The sequence below is a fragment of the Erithacus rubecula genome (genome assembly GCF_903797595.1).
Source record: "Erithacus rubecula genome assembly, chromosome: 3".
Lineage (NCBI taxonomy): Eukaryota > Metazoa > Chordata > Aves > Passeriformes > Muscicapidae > Erithacus > Erithacus rubecula.
Window position 1 is genome coordinate 13720629 of NC_136689.1, and position 16208 is coordinate 13736836.

At 41.3% G+C, this 16208-nt stretch overlaps 1 protein-coding gene across 1 annotated transcript in view; it reads left to right on the forward strand.

Moving 5' to 3' along the window:
• Positions 1 to 941: 941 nt before the first annotated feature.
• Positions 942 to 16208, forward strand: part of EPC1 (enhancer of polycomb homolog 1) — a 48381-nt gene continuing 33114 nt past the window's right edge. The window contains 1 exon segment of the mRNA XM_079300258.1: positions 942 to 1367. Coding sequence (XP_079156384.1) covers positions 1215 to 1367 — 153 coding nt within the window. The 5' untranslated portion in view covers positions 942 to 1214.

Here is a 16208-nt window from a genome sequence, read left to right on the forward strand (position 1 = left end):
GCGACCGCCTAACGCGGCATTTCCGATCCCCCGCTTACAGACCAGAGCGCAGCAATTTAATCGACTCATTGAGATGTAAACGAGCTTCCCTAATCAGACATGCTCAAGTGGGCTCTACCCATTGCCTGCGGTGAGCTCGCTTGAGCGGGTCACTGATAATAGCTTAAGTCCAAGCAGGGCTTAAACTAGTTCACGTGTCTGCACTTTGACTAACTAAGTTTCTGAAAACCTCAAAAGAACGGGGTGGAAATACCGTTGTGGAGGTGCCCGGTTCTCAAGGTTTTTCACCGTTTTCGGGCAGGTGCCGGTGTTTCCCCCTTATTTAGCACGGACGCGAACTCGGTTTGGCGACGCGGGGCAGGACGGCGGCCGGTTCTGAGGAGCGGGGCGCTCCCGGGGCGGCCCCGCGCTCCGACCCCCTCACTCGCGGGGCGCCGCTCCGGCCGCGCCGGCGGCACCGCAGCTCTCCCGGCTCGGGTGGATTCCGAGCCCGTCGCCGCCGCTCCGCGGTCCGGCCCCCGAGAGGCCGGAAAGGTCGGGGCCTGCACCTCCCCGCCCCTCTCGCCCAGGTTTCCAAAGCTGTCACGGTCAGGAGCGGCTCCAGAGGAGGTTTCCCCTGAGGTGAGGGGCTGGGGGCTGCCCCAACCTCCTCACCGCGGCAGGAGCGGAGCGCGGCTCCGCGGCGCAGTTCGGCGGCCGGCGGGCGGAGCGGTGCCGCACGCGCTGATTAAAACCCCCTTTGCTCCCGCCTGCGCCCCGATCCCGGTGCCCCGATCCGGCTGCGGCGGCTCCGAGCCTTCCCGCGCTGCCGAGCCCGCTCGGGCCGCTCGCAGCGTCCCGCGCTCCCGAGCCCGCGCCGCCGTGCCCGCGCCGCGCGCGCTCCCCCCGGGCGGCGCCGTGCCCGCGCCCAGCGCGATGCAGTGTGGGAATGGCTGTGGCGCTGGGGTTGGCTGAAAGAGGCGGCCAGTCGAGGTTTAATGTCCGCCATGTTGGCCGTGGCGTATTGAGCGGAACCGGAGCGGCGGAGGAGCGGAGCCAGCGCCCAGCCCAGCCGCGCCAGCGGGCGCCGCCGGGCCCCGTGTCGGAGTGCGCCCCGCCCCGCCGGGGGAGCCCCGGTCCCTCCATGAGATCGCTCGGCGGGGTCCGGCTCTCAGCTCGGAGCGCGCTTGCTGCCGCCCCCCCCTTCCCAGCCGGAGCCGCCATCGCCGCCTAACATGAGCAAACTGTCGTTCCGGGCCCGGGCGCTGGACGCGTCCAAGCCGCTGCCCGTCTTCCGCTGCGAGGACCTGCCTGACTTGGCCGAATATGCCTCCATTAACCGGGCCGTGCCGCAGATGCCCACGGGCATGGAGAAGGAAGAGGAGTCGGTACGTGAGACCCCCCCCCCCCCTCGGCCGGGTCCCACCATCCCCCCCGCACCCGGGCCCCCACCTTCGCCTCTGCGCAAGCACAAAATGGCCGCCATCTTCTCCCCACTCTCCCCGCCCGCCGGGAGGGGGGGGGACACCCAGGGCGCGAAGGCGCCGAGCCCGGCCGTCCTTCACCGCGGCATCGCCCGGAGCTCCCTCACGGCCCCTTCTCCGCCCGCTCGTGCCCCCCGGCCGCCGGCGGCCCCTCGGCGGGACCCCGAAAGGCACAAAGGGGGTCACGTGACACCGCGGGGCGGCCGCCATTTTGTGTCTCGGTCCTTGGGCCGGGCCTGGTGCGGCAGCCGCGAGGAGCAGACGGGGCCCGGCGGCGGCGCCGTGCGCGCGCTGCCCCGCCGGGGGGCGCTGCCGAGCCGGACGGCGCCGCGGGGGGCGCGCGGCGGCGGGAGCGCGCGCGGGCCCGGCCGCCCTCAGGGGAGCGGGGCCCGGCGGGGCCCCTGCCTTTTCCTTTTCCCCTGCCGGAGATAGGAAGTGGAAGGGTTTGTGTTTAGGTTTATCTAGGAACCCTGCAAGTGCCTTCAGACAGGCGCGGTGTAAGTAAAGTTGCGATGGTCCCCACGAACGTCAGTTCTGAAACTACGCAGAGTAACGAAATCCGTGTTGGAGGCTAAAAGTCTATCACTTCCTGCTCGGTTTTGCTGTCTCAGTGGAGGATGAAACTTTAAACCATTTTGAACTTCAGGGTCATTTAATCATTCACTCAGCACTTTCCAAGATAGGTAAAACAATCTGTAGCTGTTATTGCTGAAGGTAAAACACTGGGTAACTGTTACTGTTGAAGACTCTGCTCTGAAGTGCGTTATTTGCAGTGTTGTAAATCTTTAATTATTTCCGTAGTATAATCAGTTTTCCCCATCTGTGCATTAAGCACTGCAAATAGGGAAGTACTGTAGAAATACAGTTATGTAAGCAAGTTTTGAAATTTGGTGCTAAGAACAAAGGTGACACTAGCTCGGTTGGTTGGAGCAGCATGCTAATAATGCCAGTGTTGTGAGTTTCATCCCCGAATGGACTGTTCTCTTTAAGAGTTAGACTCGATCCTTGTGGGTCCCTTCCAACTCAGAATATTCACTGATTCTGTGACAGTTTCATAGTCCTGAGTTTTTCTAGTTGTTAAACTTCATTTTCCTTTGAAGGTGACAATCTGTTTGTAGTTCTAGATGTAGCAAAGTTGGCGTTGCATTTGTTTTAAGACGGGTATCCTCTTTAAATGGAGTTTCTTCTTTGTGGCACTACTGCTATTAGTTAATGGGTTCAGTGAATTTTTATGACATGTCTTTGGGTAGAAAGGTTTCTAGAGAGTAATGCACTTTGCATGTTGTTGCCCATAGAGCAAACATTCTCTGAGGCTTTTTTTGGAATAACTCCCTGCCATTTTAACATAATTTGGTATTCCCAAGACTTCTGCCGGTCACAAGTTTCTTTACACATCTGCTAAAATGTATGTTGTGAAGTGCAGTGATCTTGTGGGGTGTTTTTTTTTGTATTTATTTTTCTGATTGGTAAGTTGGGTTTTAACAAGTGTGTCTTGGTGGTGTTTCTTTTTGTGAAGATGCTTAAAACTTTCGCACGGTATCGATTGAGGAGTATTTAAGCCCTGGGTAGCAGTGCTTTGGATGCTTGTGTATCTTTTGGGCACAGTAAATATATTCTGAATTGATACCTGTAGATTCTGAATATGAGAGAAAGCACCTTTAATTTTCTCTTGTACCAGCATTTTAAATTTTGTTATTTGCAATGATGCTTGGTGTCTCTCAGTTCAAGAGATTGAGAGTGCATGCATGCATTTATGTATGTAGAAATGTCAGGTTTTTGTCTTTCTCTTTTACTGTTTGCCTGGCAGTTAAAAGTTTTCAGGCTGGAAAATTACAGGGGCTGTCTGTATAGTCTTCCTAAACCCGGACATATGTCCTAGCTAAGTAAAAGTAGTCGTGGGCAAGGAAAAGATTTTAAACGTTAATTGTAAGACTTGTTTTTGTGGTTCATGTGATGCTTTTGTTTCCTAAATTTAGCTTTGAGGGTTAGCTCTAGGAGTAAGTAGACACTTCCCACAGCTGAAGTTTGCTCCTACATTTGTTTTGAATATGTGTGTAGACACACACACACACACCCCCCAAAAGAGTTTGCCGTCAGTAAGCACAGATGTCTTTCTGAATCTTTTTTGGACCTTCTTACATAAAATAGTTGCTATTACACTCTTGTTCCTCATTGTTTCTGCAAACTTGCTGAATTTCCTTCCTTCCTTCTGTCTTGTTGCCCTAGAAAGCTTTCTCTTCAGTTTATATTAGTGCTGACAACAGAGAGCCCAGTTCTGTGACTTAAGTTGTGGCAAACCTCAGGTTTAATACCCTGCTGTGTTCTGTTTCCCAAACTTCAGGCCATGCAGGATTTTGGAAAGTTGGTAATTTGTGTTAGGTAGCTGAAGATTTGAGTTGGAGGATTTTTTCTCTAATGCTTACTAAAATGGTAGATGTTTTTATTACAAACAGATGGCAAAGTGTCCATAAGATTCTGGAGGAGAGGGTGTCTTCAACTAGTGTGAATTAGCATTTATAACTTTTTATAAATAGAATTCTTACATTGGTTTGAGTTTTGCATAAATGCAATTTTAAATGAACAGATTTGGAGCTAAGAGTTTTCCTCTTGACTAAATAACTTTCCCTAGGGAAAAATGCAATCAAAGAGATTTAATATTCAGGCATCAAGTCACAAGATATTTAAATGACTAATTACTGTTTTGATGCACAAAAAGGAATCTTATTTTGCTTCCCTTTCATCTTATCTTTCCCCTGTCCTGTTCCTACAAAGAAGTAAATAGCGAAAATAGTGCATCTTCTGTATTACTACTGGAAATTTCACTTCAAGAAGTGATACTCCCTGAGAGTCTTCTGAAGGAAAAACAGCCTTGCTGAGTCTATGGGAGTTGTAAAATATGCAGTTGATCCAGGGATATAGTAACCCTTTTAAAGGAAGTGACTGCTAAGGGCCTTAAGTGGTGTTAATTCTGTTACAAGTAGTCTGCCTTGTTTCAAGCCATGGCTTCAGTCAGTGGTTTTGTTTGGAGGTAAAGGACTAGTGAAAACCCTTTTTGACATGCAGACAGTGGTACTGAAGGTTACCAACCTGTGTTCTCAGGATTGCTTTAGCTGCCGGCTTTCTGAGGTGAACACATTGTGGCTGTTACCAAGCCTGTTGCTACAACTAAGAAACTAAAAAGTATCATCAGGCATATACATCTTCAAGGAAAAACCCCTTCAAAGTTAATGAATCTGCTTATGTAACGCTAACCATCCCCTATATTATTTCAAAAGGCTAGTTTTGAGCAAGACAGATCCTCAGTGCTGTTATTTTGAGAACCAGAAAACAGACCACTGTTAATAATACAGTAATGCAGATTTGGCTATTAAGTCCATTGATAACTGTGAATAAATAAGTAGGTGAAGTAGATTTATCATCTGTAAAGGACCTTTTAAAAGGTGTTGCTTTGTGTATCCTGTGGTTTTCTGTTTCTGAGGAGGGTGTTGCTTTTTTTTAAACTAGCAATTCAGATTCTAGACTGAAAGGGGACAGCTGGTAAAGCAGAGCAGAGGTAACTTTAATTAAGCAAGACAAAAAGTGAAAAAATATAACAGACTGAAGCTTTTTGAACATGTTCAGTGACATTTTAGAAAGAAAGCTTGCATAGCTCTACAGGCAGCCTAGATTTGATGGCCTCCAACCAAACCAAGGGAAACTACACTTGTTTTCCTTGCATTTTTTGAAAGGAAAGTAGAAAGAACACGCTCTACATCCCTAGTCTCTAGATTCTCTTAAAAAATAGAAATCTGAGGGGAGGGGGGAGCAGGGATGTTGAGACTTTGTGGATAATTTAAAAAATATATCCTTATGGAAAATGGCTATGAGTATAGTTGGCTGGGTTTTCGTTTTTTTAAGGGAGTTTCAAAAAGGTACAAAGCCATGTGTTTGAAGGACACCATGTCAATATTATAAGGCATTTTTAAAATGTTGGAAAGTTAAAATTTCTTAGTTGAAGCAGTGCCCTAGCAAAGATTAGCACGAGCAGAGATGCTTTTAATTAAGTCCCTTAGATCTGAGAAATTAATTACCTAACAGAAAAATTTGTGTTGGTGACATTTCCAGACTTAATAACAGCCCTAGGGTTGTGGGAATTATCATGGGTTTGTGGAGGGGGATTGTCTGACTTTCTTTGAATGAGTTTGTTATTCTCATGTAAATTCTGGTAGTACTGTGGTCTGCTAAGGTTTTGGATGTTAGTTTTGATTTTTGTCTTCTGTATGTTCAAGTTTGTATAGGTTAAGTGCATTTTCTCCCTCAGGTAAAGTTTTGTAATTGCCAGTGTTTCTGGCATTTGATGTTGAGGCAGGAGAGAGAGTGCTGTTGCTTTACTGAATTATTCCTAGCTCCTCTTCTCACTGGGATCCTGGTTTGGTTGTGAATCCTTGTCCTCACCTTAGCTCTGGAGTAGCTGCTTGCTTGTCCTACTAGATTTCTGACAGTGATGCACTACATGGAGTTGTTTTCTTGTGGATCGTAATTTAAATTTAAAGCTTGATTTCTAATTTTATTTTGTGTTACTAGCTGCAGATAGAAGAATTAAGCATCCAGAGTCCAAAATTGTAATCTGTACAGCTGTTCATTCAGTTCTTACTGTTTTCCTTTGTATATGTGTCATGGTGTAACTGACAGCTTGCACAGCGGGTGGAATTAAGTCCATATGTGTAATTATAATTTCTGGATGCTGTCATACTCTGTTACCTGGTGTTTGAGCGAACTGTTGAAATAGTCTAAACTGTGCTTTTGGTTTATTTAAATCCACAGTTGTATTTATCTTTTCTGACCTGGCTTTGGGGATGTTTAAGAAGAGCTTATTTGTTAAAATTTCATTATTAGATGTAATTTTCCCCCTTCATACCCCTTCAGCATGACATGTCAGTGTTTGCTAAATGCTACAGAAGACGTGGTAAAGAAAAGCTCATGTTCATTCAAATGCTTTGAACGCTTTAATAGGATGTGTCTTAATTTAACAAAGCACTACATGGTAAATTTTCATTTATCCAGTTTGGATAGGCTCAAGGATCACATCCTTTTCATGAAATTGCCTTGGGCAATGCTAGCACAGATCTCTGCCAAGCCATATCTGCACAGAAAAATGTCTCTCCTCTCAAATCCATACTGCAGGCATTGAGAGGCTACCATATCTGGGGTCACTTGCTGCTGAAACAGTGGTTTATGGCTTATCAAGGGAAAAAGTTGGTAAGGAATGTACAAAAAGGCACCCATATGTTGCTGTCTAAACCCTAATGAATTCAAAATATGTGAACTAAGCATGTAGCTGAGATGTAGTGAGTTAATGAATGAACAGTGTTAATTTATGGAAATTTCACTAAAGGTTCTCCAATGTTTTTTGATTATTACTTTCTGGCCAGCTTAAGAAATTGCATTCTGTGAGTGCATCCATAAAAGTGTATATTTCTAATTGTGTGCATGGTGCCTTAAGTACTCTTAAAATAAGCACTGCCTTACTGATGCACGATTCACGGATGTTGAGTATTCTAGAATCTCGTTGGTGCCATCAGAATTACGTGAATGTAAAATCATAGCAGGTACTGTAACTGAATCATTAGTTTCCAGTCTGGGCTTGTTTCTGTTTTTTTTTTTTTTTTTTGTTTGTTTGTTTTGTTTTGTTTCCTTCCTTTGATTTAGTGTTAGGAAACTCCATAACACAGAAGAGAATCTGTGCCCCTCTCTCTACCTGTAGAAGTCCTGAAATCTTCAGCAGAACAACTGAACTCCTTTAGTTGGTCTCTTTTTAGAGAAGGGCAACTGAAACATTAAAGGATTTTGAAGTAAATGAGGACAGTAGAGACACCTCTTTTTGCACAGTCTTGGATTCATGAGTCCCATAAACTGGAAGAGTATTGGTTTTTGTTTATGTTGTGTTTCCCTTTGTGCATCTTTTCTGCTCACTCAAAGCAAAGGCATGAATTATGCACTAGCCTTTTTTAAATGCAGAATTTTAGATACAGTGAACTCATAGATTGGGTTTTTAAGAACCTGCATGTTTGATAGGAGGGGAAACACAGAAGCAAGGACTTTTTGAAGTACTTACCAAAAGGACTTTTTGTCTAAAGTAAGTCTACAGACACATCTGTAGATGTGGCAGCTCATTACAAGTGGGGTCAAATTTCAAATGTAAGAGTAATAGTGACTTCCTGCATATTCCATCTTCAGTTACACCAAAGTTTTCTGTTCTGTTTGTTGTTGTTATTTAAGTTATTCTGTACACCTGAGCATTCGTGCAAGCTAGGAAATATGGCAGATCATGAGGAGTAGCTTCTATAGTGAGCAATTTGTGCATTGCCTTCAGCTACTTGAAGAATGTTGTTAATCCTGTGATGTGAAATCCACCTGTAGCAGCAGTGTTCCCTTTCAAGTCAGAGGGATCATGGTAGCATAGACTTTTATTACAGGTTGGTGCAGTTTATGAGTCTGGAATGACACTGAGTAAATTTTGCTTCTGGTTTCTCGCTGGGATGGGCCTTCATCTATGAAGAAGAGGTATAGATTATTTCTGGAAGCTGACAGTTCTGTGTAAAAATTGAGGAATCATGATATATGTTCTGTTGTTACACCATAGGGAAGTCAGGCACTAAATTGAAGTTGTGAGCAGGGGATTGCTATGAAAGTGTTATGATAAGGTGATGCTCTGTATATGCTGTCAGTTAAGCATGTGGTAATGGTAAAGGTGTGTTTGTTGTGCTCTGAAGTAATGCTGAAAATACTTTAACTTTCAGAAAGTAGTAGGAGGTGGTTATGCATGTCAGAGGCTTCTCCAGTAGGTCAAGATTCTGTTTTAAAATTAAGGAGGATATGAATTGGCAGACTTCAGTTTGATTATCGTTTATAATATTAACGTTGAAGAGATTTTTTTCCTTTTGAAAGCAGGATAAGTCTTAATGGCATGAAGCTGTGTCATGTTTAGCTTCTTCATTCAGAGCACAGTTAGGCACTGGTAAAGGTTCCCCATGGAACTGGTCACAGCACCAGAGCTGACAGAGTTCAGAAAGCATCTGGACAGCGTTCTCAGGCACATGGTGTAATTTGGGATTTTTCTGGACAGAGCCAGGAGTTGGACTTGATGATCCCTGTGGGTCTCTTCCAACTCTGGATATACTGTGACTTTATTCTACAAGTTACATATGTGTACAAAAGCAGTATAGTTCCTCTAAGAAAGCTGTTCCAGAAAAGCTGTGTGTAGACTGCTTTTACAGAATCCATTTGATTTATGCATTCTCAGTTTATTTTTACTGTGCTGTGGACATCCCAATAATTGCACACAAGTTGTGTAACAACAGTGCCTCCCTGCATGGCAGAGTTAACTGAAGTGAGAGCAATTGTCCATGTTCACAGTTGAGGTTAAAAAGGTTAGATACACATAGTACTCACTTACTTGCAATGAGCATGTTGGAAGAGTTTAAAAACATATCTCAAATTGTTTACCTTAAGCCAGGGAGAGGAGGATGTCCACAAATAGAATTGTTAGTATTCTTGAGAGCACAAGAAGTAGTACAACTGACAGGAATTTGAAGGAGAGGAGCTTGTCAGAGTAAACTGTAAATCATTTTAAAGCCAGACTTGTATGGAAAAGCTTTACCTTCTGGGAATTTTTCCAGCTAGCCTTAAGAGACGCCCCAAACTGTTATCTTCCTGACTCTTTTCTCAACTTTGATCCATCATATAATATATTTCAGCAAAGGATTGGATATAAATTGTATGCAGAAGAATATGAATAATGGTAGGGACAAGAGTTCAGTAACCTTAATGTTTGAGAAGCATGGTGATGTGTCCTTAGTTTTTGTTTTAATAACATTTTGTGTTTATTCCAGTCAAATTTAATTATTTGTAGGAACCTACCTACTATTAATTTGCTTCACATAGGAAAAGTATGCAATGTAGCAAGCCCTTAAACCTGCAAATCTTTTCATTGAATAGACCACTTCACTTGTAGCCATCACAAAAATTGTGCCATGATTATATGATTGTATTCCTCAGAAATGTGTATGCAGTTATTTATAAATTTGTTAAGGGTATTTAGTCTGAATTTTGAATACCTCTAAGTCAATGCATTGTTTTTTCAAGTTCTTGTTCTATAGGACCAAGTATGGGTTTATGTGTGGGCATCTGCTCTGCTAGAAAGAAATACTGTAATTGGCAGGCCATAGATATATGTAATAAGTTACTTGTTCTTTTTCTACTGCTTTCCCACATTGTACTTGTAAGAGGAAACCCTAGCTTTAGTATCAAGGAGCACATCAAGTGACTGATACACCAGGCAGAAGATGCTGTCTGCTGCTGTAGATGTACTCTTCCTGTTCAGTGAGTGTGCTCTGCTCTCCCATCCATTTGTGTGTGTATTTCTGTGTGTTCAGCTTTATGTGCTTTCAAGGACTAACCCTGCTCTGAGTAAGCAGGTATGTGAAGGTGAATTGCATCAATTGAGGCTGGAATAAAAGTTTGAAAACTTTCTGCTCTGTCAGTTTCTTCAAGTGCAGGTAGATTGTGTGAGAGAGGAAACGATCCTCTTAAGGTTAAGTACCATACTTAAAGATTTGTTTCCTTTATATTTAATCAGGAATTAAGAAATTAATGCTTTTTTAATTTGAAGTTTTCAAGAGGGTGTATTTGGAGAGGATTGCTTTCCAACATCCGTTTGAGTTTGTTCTTTATATCAATTTCAAGACTTCAAGGTTGCTTCCAAGTTGTAAACAGAAATCACGGATCTTATAGCCTGCCTGGAAGACTTATAAAGCTTGCATTTGAGGAGAGGGATTGGTAATAAAGGCTGCCCTATACACACATACAGTGCTACTGTTTGTTTTCTGTTATGATTTTAAGAGCTGTAGTGTTCATGTTTTCTGTTAGTCAGATATTTAGTTCTGAACATGGCTATTAGGAAGGCTTTAGCATGCAAAGATGAATTCTGCATAGGCTTCTTTTTCCAGATTTTCCTTTTCAAAATGCAAGGATTTTGTACCAGGTGTATTGTTGTGAAAGTGCAATGATTGTGAATTAAAAATACTTAGGAAGGGGAATAAAGGGTGCCCGTTGTTTTTTCGAGCTTTATTGGTCTGTAATTAGACTCACTGGAAATGCCTTTCTCGGCAGAAACTCTTTACATGACTTGATGTTTTTCTTTTTTTCTTGTACTCTTTGTGCCATTATCATTCCCCATGTTACTCTAACTACACAGTATGTAACATCTTTTCTTTCAGGCATTTACTGAGATTTAATTATTTGAAATGCCTCTTTCTCTGGTATTTCTAGCTTCTCTAGTTTGGTTCTCTTTACATTTCTTTAAATACTGATGATAAAATTGGATTTCCTATTTCCTGTGCCCTCATTTTTGCTTAAGAATTGCAGGTTCTCACTGTGAGGTGAGGCTGTATCCCCCTGCCCTAATCCTGCATTAGTATTTCAGCAGGACATGTCCTGTGTGCCTTTTTAGTACTTGATTTTTCTCAGTACTTAAATGCAAGAAATAATTCTGACAAGCATGGCAGACAGTAGGAACTGGATTCAGAATAAGATTTTGCAGTATTGTGGTGTGACTTGCAATTCTTATAATTCAGTAATCTAGATCTGATGTATGTGGTAAAAACGCTGAATTCAAGACAACAGGATGGTTTTGTTGGAAAGTTCAGTAAGACTACAGGTAAGAGCTAATGAATCTGAGTCCTGAAGAATGTTTCGTGTTACTACAGAATCCTTGAAGCAGGTTACTTATATGGAAGTGTTGGATCTTTCAGATACAGATGCACTTGCATACTCTTTCCTGGTTCACTGGGATGTTTTTTTTGCTTTTGTGTGTTCTTTGCCAAAGATGATGAATGACCTTGCTTGCCCTTCTCTTGTTATTTATCTTGCTCAGATAGAAGGAAGTAATTATTAATGTTGATGTACTTGCTGTGTTTTCCAGTGAAGATGCTTGAAGTGGGTCAAGTACAAAATGAGGCTGTTCAAGTATTAGGAGAAAAGGTAGTTTAATACTACCCCTCTTGGAGATCTAATGCTTTCCATAGTACTTCAAGTAAATAGGCAAAAATTTATCTTTTGCTGTATGTATGAGGTGAAGGAACTTGAGCTAACTAAAACTGAAGTAAAACAGCTTCCCTTTTCTTGTCAGTGGTGTAAGGTTTGTTCTGTGAGAAGGATGTGTGTGTGAAAAATCAGTGAAACATGCATATTTATAAAGCACCTCTGTTTAATAAATCTTTACCAGAGCTGTAAGATAATAATGATTACCAGAAATTTGTTGCATGTTCATGCTCTCAGCCTTTGTCTGAAGGAGAATTATTTCCTTTGAGGTGTCTTGTCTTGAGAAGTTGTTTAGAATATTGAAAAAAATTGGCTCATCTTGGACTAGAACAGAAAAAATAGGTTTGTTGCAGTTAATGCTTAAACCTTATGTCTGGCCTGGTTTTCCATAGCATCTGTACTTTACTACAGAAGGACCTTGTGCTGATAGTATGAAATGTTTTCTTTGATGGCTTTAGCTGTCTGTAAGTGATTGGGATGTGGGCTGCAGAATGTCCTAGAAATAAAGACAAAACCTTACTGGGGAAGCTGGTGAAGAAATAGAATCTCTGAAGTGTTCCTAATAAGTTTCTGTTACTGAGGAAAGTAACAAACAACTACTAGCTTTAACTTTCAAGAATTGCTGTCATAGGTAGATTGTGGAACAAGTCTCATCAGAAGGCAACAGTTTTGATATTGTGTGGCAGGATGAGATGAAATTCTGAAGCCATCCTGAAGCAATAAGAAAAATATTCTAATCTCAGCAGTAAATGAGAGTCTATCAAAAAGCCAAACTTGTGAAACCAAGTCATTGATCTGTTCATTATTCATTAATTTGATCAGGTAAAAAAGGTTCCTGTGTGTGATTTAGTAACCTGTTTATTTTTAAATGTATCCAGAAGTTGGCTTAACTCAGTATAAAAATTCAAGTAGGGAGGTATCTGACATTTTGCTTGTATCAAATTGTGATATCACTGGTGTATAAATGTTTTCCAGTGTTGATTTTCTCAGGAAAATCATTATCCTGTCTCTCTGCAGAATTAGTTTGAGTTCTTACGTGACCTGTACTCGAGATGAACATTGCATGAGAAGCACTTGTTTTAGTTAGCAGAGGGAAGTGGAAGATTTAGGGATAATTTTTTTTGAGAGAGTGTCTTAACCCTGATTGTTTTGCACTGTGGTCAGATGTGTATGTAGAGTTCACATCTGTGTTTATATTGGCTGGATATTTTTGGTTTTGTGGTTTATTCCCACCATTACCAAGGAGAGTGAGTGTGCACGATTTGGGCTGTGGTGTAATACCTCTTCAGAAGTTCGTGGGGTTAAATACTGGCTAATAAGTTAACTCTGAATTGTTTCAACACTTTGCTCTTGCACATTTGTTAAATGTGAATTACACATTCACATTACCTAAGATTTGTTGCTGAGAGTTTGAAGGAAATAAGCCCACCACTTTAGCAGAGGGAATTTGAGGTCCTGACTCAGCTTTTGGCAACAGTATAATTTCCAGGTATTGGGGGAACCCAGTTACTGTAAGCCAAATCAAGCTATTTAATGTGGTAAGGAGTGTGAAGCTGAACCTGCAGTTGATAATTCAAAAGCATAACCTTAGGCAGCTCTGAATTTTATTCTCTGGGAATTTATTCAGTGTCAAGTTGATATTTTTCAAAACATGATGTGCTAAATCATCCTTTATAAATATACTCATTGATAGTAATGGAGCTAAAATAGTCCTTGCACAGAAGGGATGTGATGAATTAATGACAACTACAAATACCTCACAGCCTCCAGTAATTTGCCTGGCACCAAGTGGTAGGAGAGACAGGTAGCATGTGTGGCATAAGGATATTTCCTGGAGTCCTCTAACTGTGCTTCTCTGCTGATACATGGGCTGTATTCTGACTGTCTTTCAGAAAGGCACAAAGCAGTCTCTGAAGTGTCTGTTGTACTTAATATATAGTTTGTAGATACATTTATATATCTTGTAGGCACATCAAATAATGGGTTTTCATACCATTGTAACTTGAGTCCCCTGTAGCCAGGAGTGGCCCACTGAGCAGCTGCACATGCAGTGGAAAAGCAGGCACCCCTGTGTTGGGACTAGAACAGTGGGATTTGGCTGACTCTCCTTGTACATGACATTGGGAGTTGTGTTTTGTCCCACTCAGACACGGAACTCTCACTGGGTGCACAGGGAGAATAACAATGTCATTTAAAATGCACTGATCTTACAAGTATTAAGGAAATGCTTGTCCTTAGAGGAAACCTTTCCCATTCATTTCTGTTCTTTGTTTTCTACCCTCCTATATATGACTTGACTTTGTTGCTGAGTGTTTATACCTTGAAAACAGGTTTGATCATAAGTGCAGAAGGTTATGAATTTGAAATGCTAGTCTGTCCTGCATTTTTAAAGACAATCTAAGTATCTAAGTAAACTTGAGGATTACAAAGCACAAAGAACAGCTGGTGTCTGACTCACAGTAGTTTATAATTCGAAATGTACATTACTAATCAGTAAACTTTTAAGCTGGTATAAGTTTTTCATACAGGCCTCTGCTCTAGATAGAATAAACACTGCTTTATTTCAATGCAAAGATGCTAAGACAAGCAAAGTGTCTAAACGTGAAGATTTACAAACTGAAGACTGACACCTATAGCAGGAAATACAGACTTTCAGTGGAAAGTCTGTTTTAAGTTATTCAGTGTTGCACTTGTCACTGTTGGAGAAGCACTTTCCCACCTTTGTGGCATTGGATCTGAAATGCTGATCTGTTGGTGTTGTGAATAGAGAAGCTCAGAGTGTTTAGTTGAAAAATATGGGTAGGTTTTAATTGCATTTTCATGAATGTATTTTACAACATTTAATTGGCTGGAGCAATTCTAAGTAATTTCTAAGCAAGTTTCTTCTTTATTGGATGCCTTATGTAGTAAAACTTAATTATGTCTTGCCAGGAATTTGTACTTGGTGATGTGTCACTTAAATTTTTTCAAATGTCTATCAGCTCTCTTGGTACATTACTATCTTTCTGTCTTGGTACATTAAAAACCTCCTTTTACTAAGTCACACATTGCAATGCTTTTTTTTTTTTTTTTTCTTGTAACAAGAATTGTAATTTGGAGAAGTATGGGGTAGGAACTTTGGTACCGTTGGCACTGACAGTTATTCAAAGACAAGGTTAATGTACTCTGCCATCCTGTGTGTGCTTATGCAGCTCACATTTCTGCTCAGCACTAAATAGCAATTTATTTCCATTGTGTGATATACAGAGGAGTAAAGTACTTAAATGAAGATATTGTGAAGTCTGCAAAAGGGCTTGTTTAGCAGATTAGTTTTTAGTCATGGCTATGGTGCACTCTGCTTTTTTCTGCAGACTTTTTCTTCCCCATAGTAGTGAAGTGGTTAATATTTAAAAGTTTGTTTATTTTTGAAATAATAAATAAGCTTGGTGGTTTAAGATAATGCTCTGGAAGCTTCTTTGAGTTTTTTTAGTGCAACTGTTATATATGAACTTTTTATGTGGCATGCACTTGTGAGTTCTTAAAAGATTCTTAGGTTATTCAGATTTTAAGGCAAGTTTCTTTTTGCTTATCTGACAGGAGGTACTGAGCCTCAACTTATGAATGAATGAACATGACAAATGTTGATACTTGGTTTTCTTGTTAATGGTTTTAATGTTTTTCTGTCCCCATATTATTGTATAATGTTCAGTAGAAATACCAGTTAAATTTAATAGTTTTTTATGTGAATGACTGCTTGAGGTAATGAAACTACAGAAGAGATAGTTAAATCTTACAGGTGTGTTGTAAATGAAGCAGTCTTAGGGGAGATACGACTAGTTTAGTTTTGTGTGTGTTAAGAGATCCTGTGTAAATCCTATTCACTCACTGTTGTTCTTTTGTTTGTTTGTTTGTTTTTAAATTGTTTTTTTTTGGTTGAAGGGAAAAGTAAATTAATAAAATATAAAGTTGCAAATGTATTGAGTTTCTTTCAAGCCTCTTTAACCTTAAAGTTGAATGGAGCATAGTGGCCTGAAAAGTTCATAGAGGAAAGAAATTATTGGGCTGCTAAACACAAAGACTAAAAGGAGACTCCCAGCTTCTGATACCTTGTGGCTCAGAGAGAGCAGCTGTGCAAGTATGGCTGTGGGTTTTGTGCTTTTTTTACTCTCCTTGACAATGCTGCCCATAGGCTCCTTTCAGAGATGGTGCCAGGCAAAGTAGTATTCTGATAAAATGCATACTTGTCTTGCAGTTAATGTCCAGAAATGTCTCTGCATTCTGTGAAGTTTGCTTACTAATGATCTCTGGTATTTAGGCTGCCCCAGTCAACCAGACTGGACATTTGTTTATGTGAGATCCTTGGGTAGTTGTGCAGTTTGGTGTTCAGAGATATGATAGTCTAGCTGTAGGTAATGTTGAGTTTTAAAGACTTACTGCAAATTCTGAGGGGAAAAATAGTAGCTCTAGGTCGGTAAAGTTTTCAAGATCTGTTTTTAATACTTCAAAGAAAAACCCCAAACCAACTAGATCCTATTCTTAGACTTGTTTTTTTTTTTTTTTTTTTTTCTTCAGGCTCTTTGATCTTATGTTGATCTGGGAAACTTGTTTTTTGCATTTTGTGATGTACAGCCTGTGAAAGGGAATGTTTCTGAGCCATTGGTAGATTAGTGCTGGGGTGACAGGGGT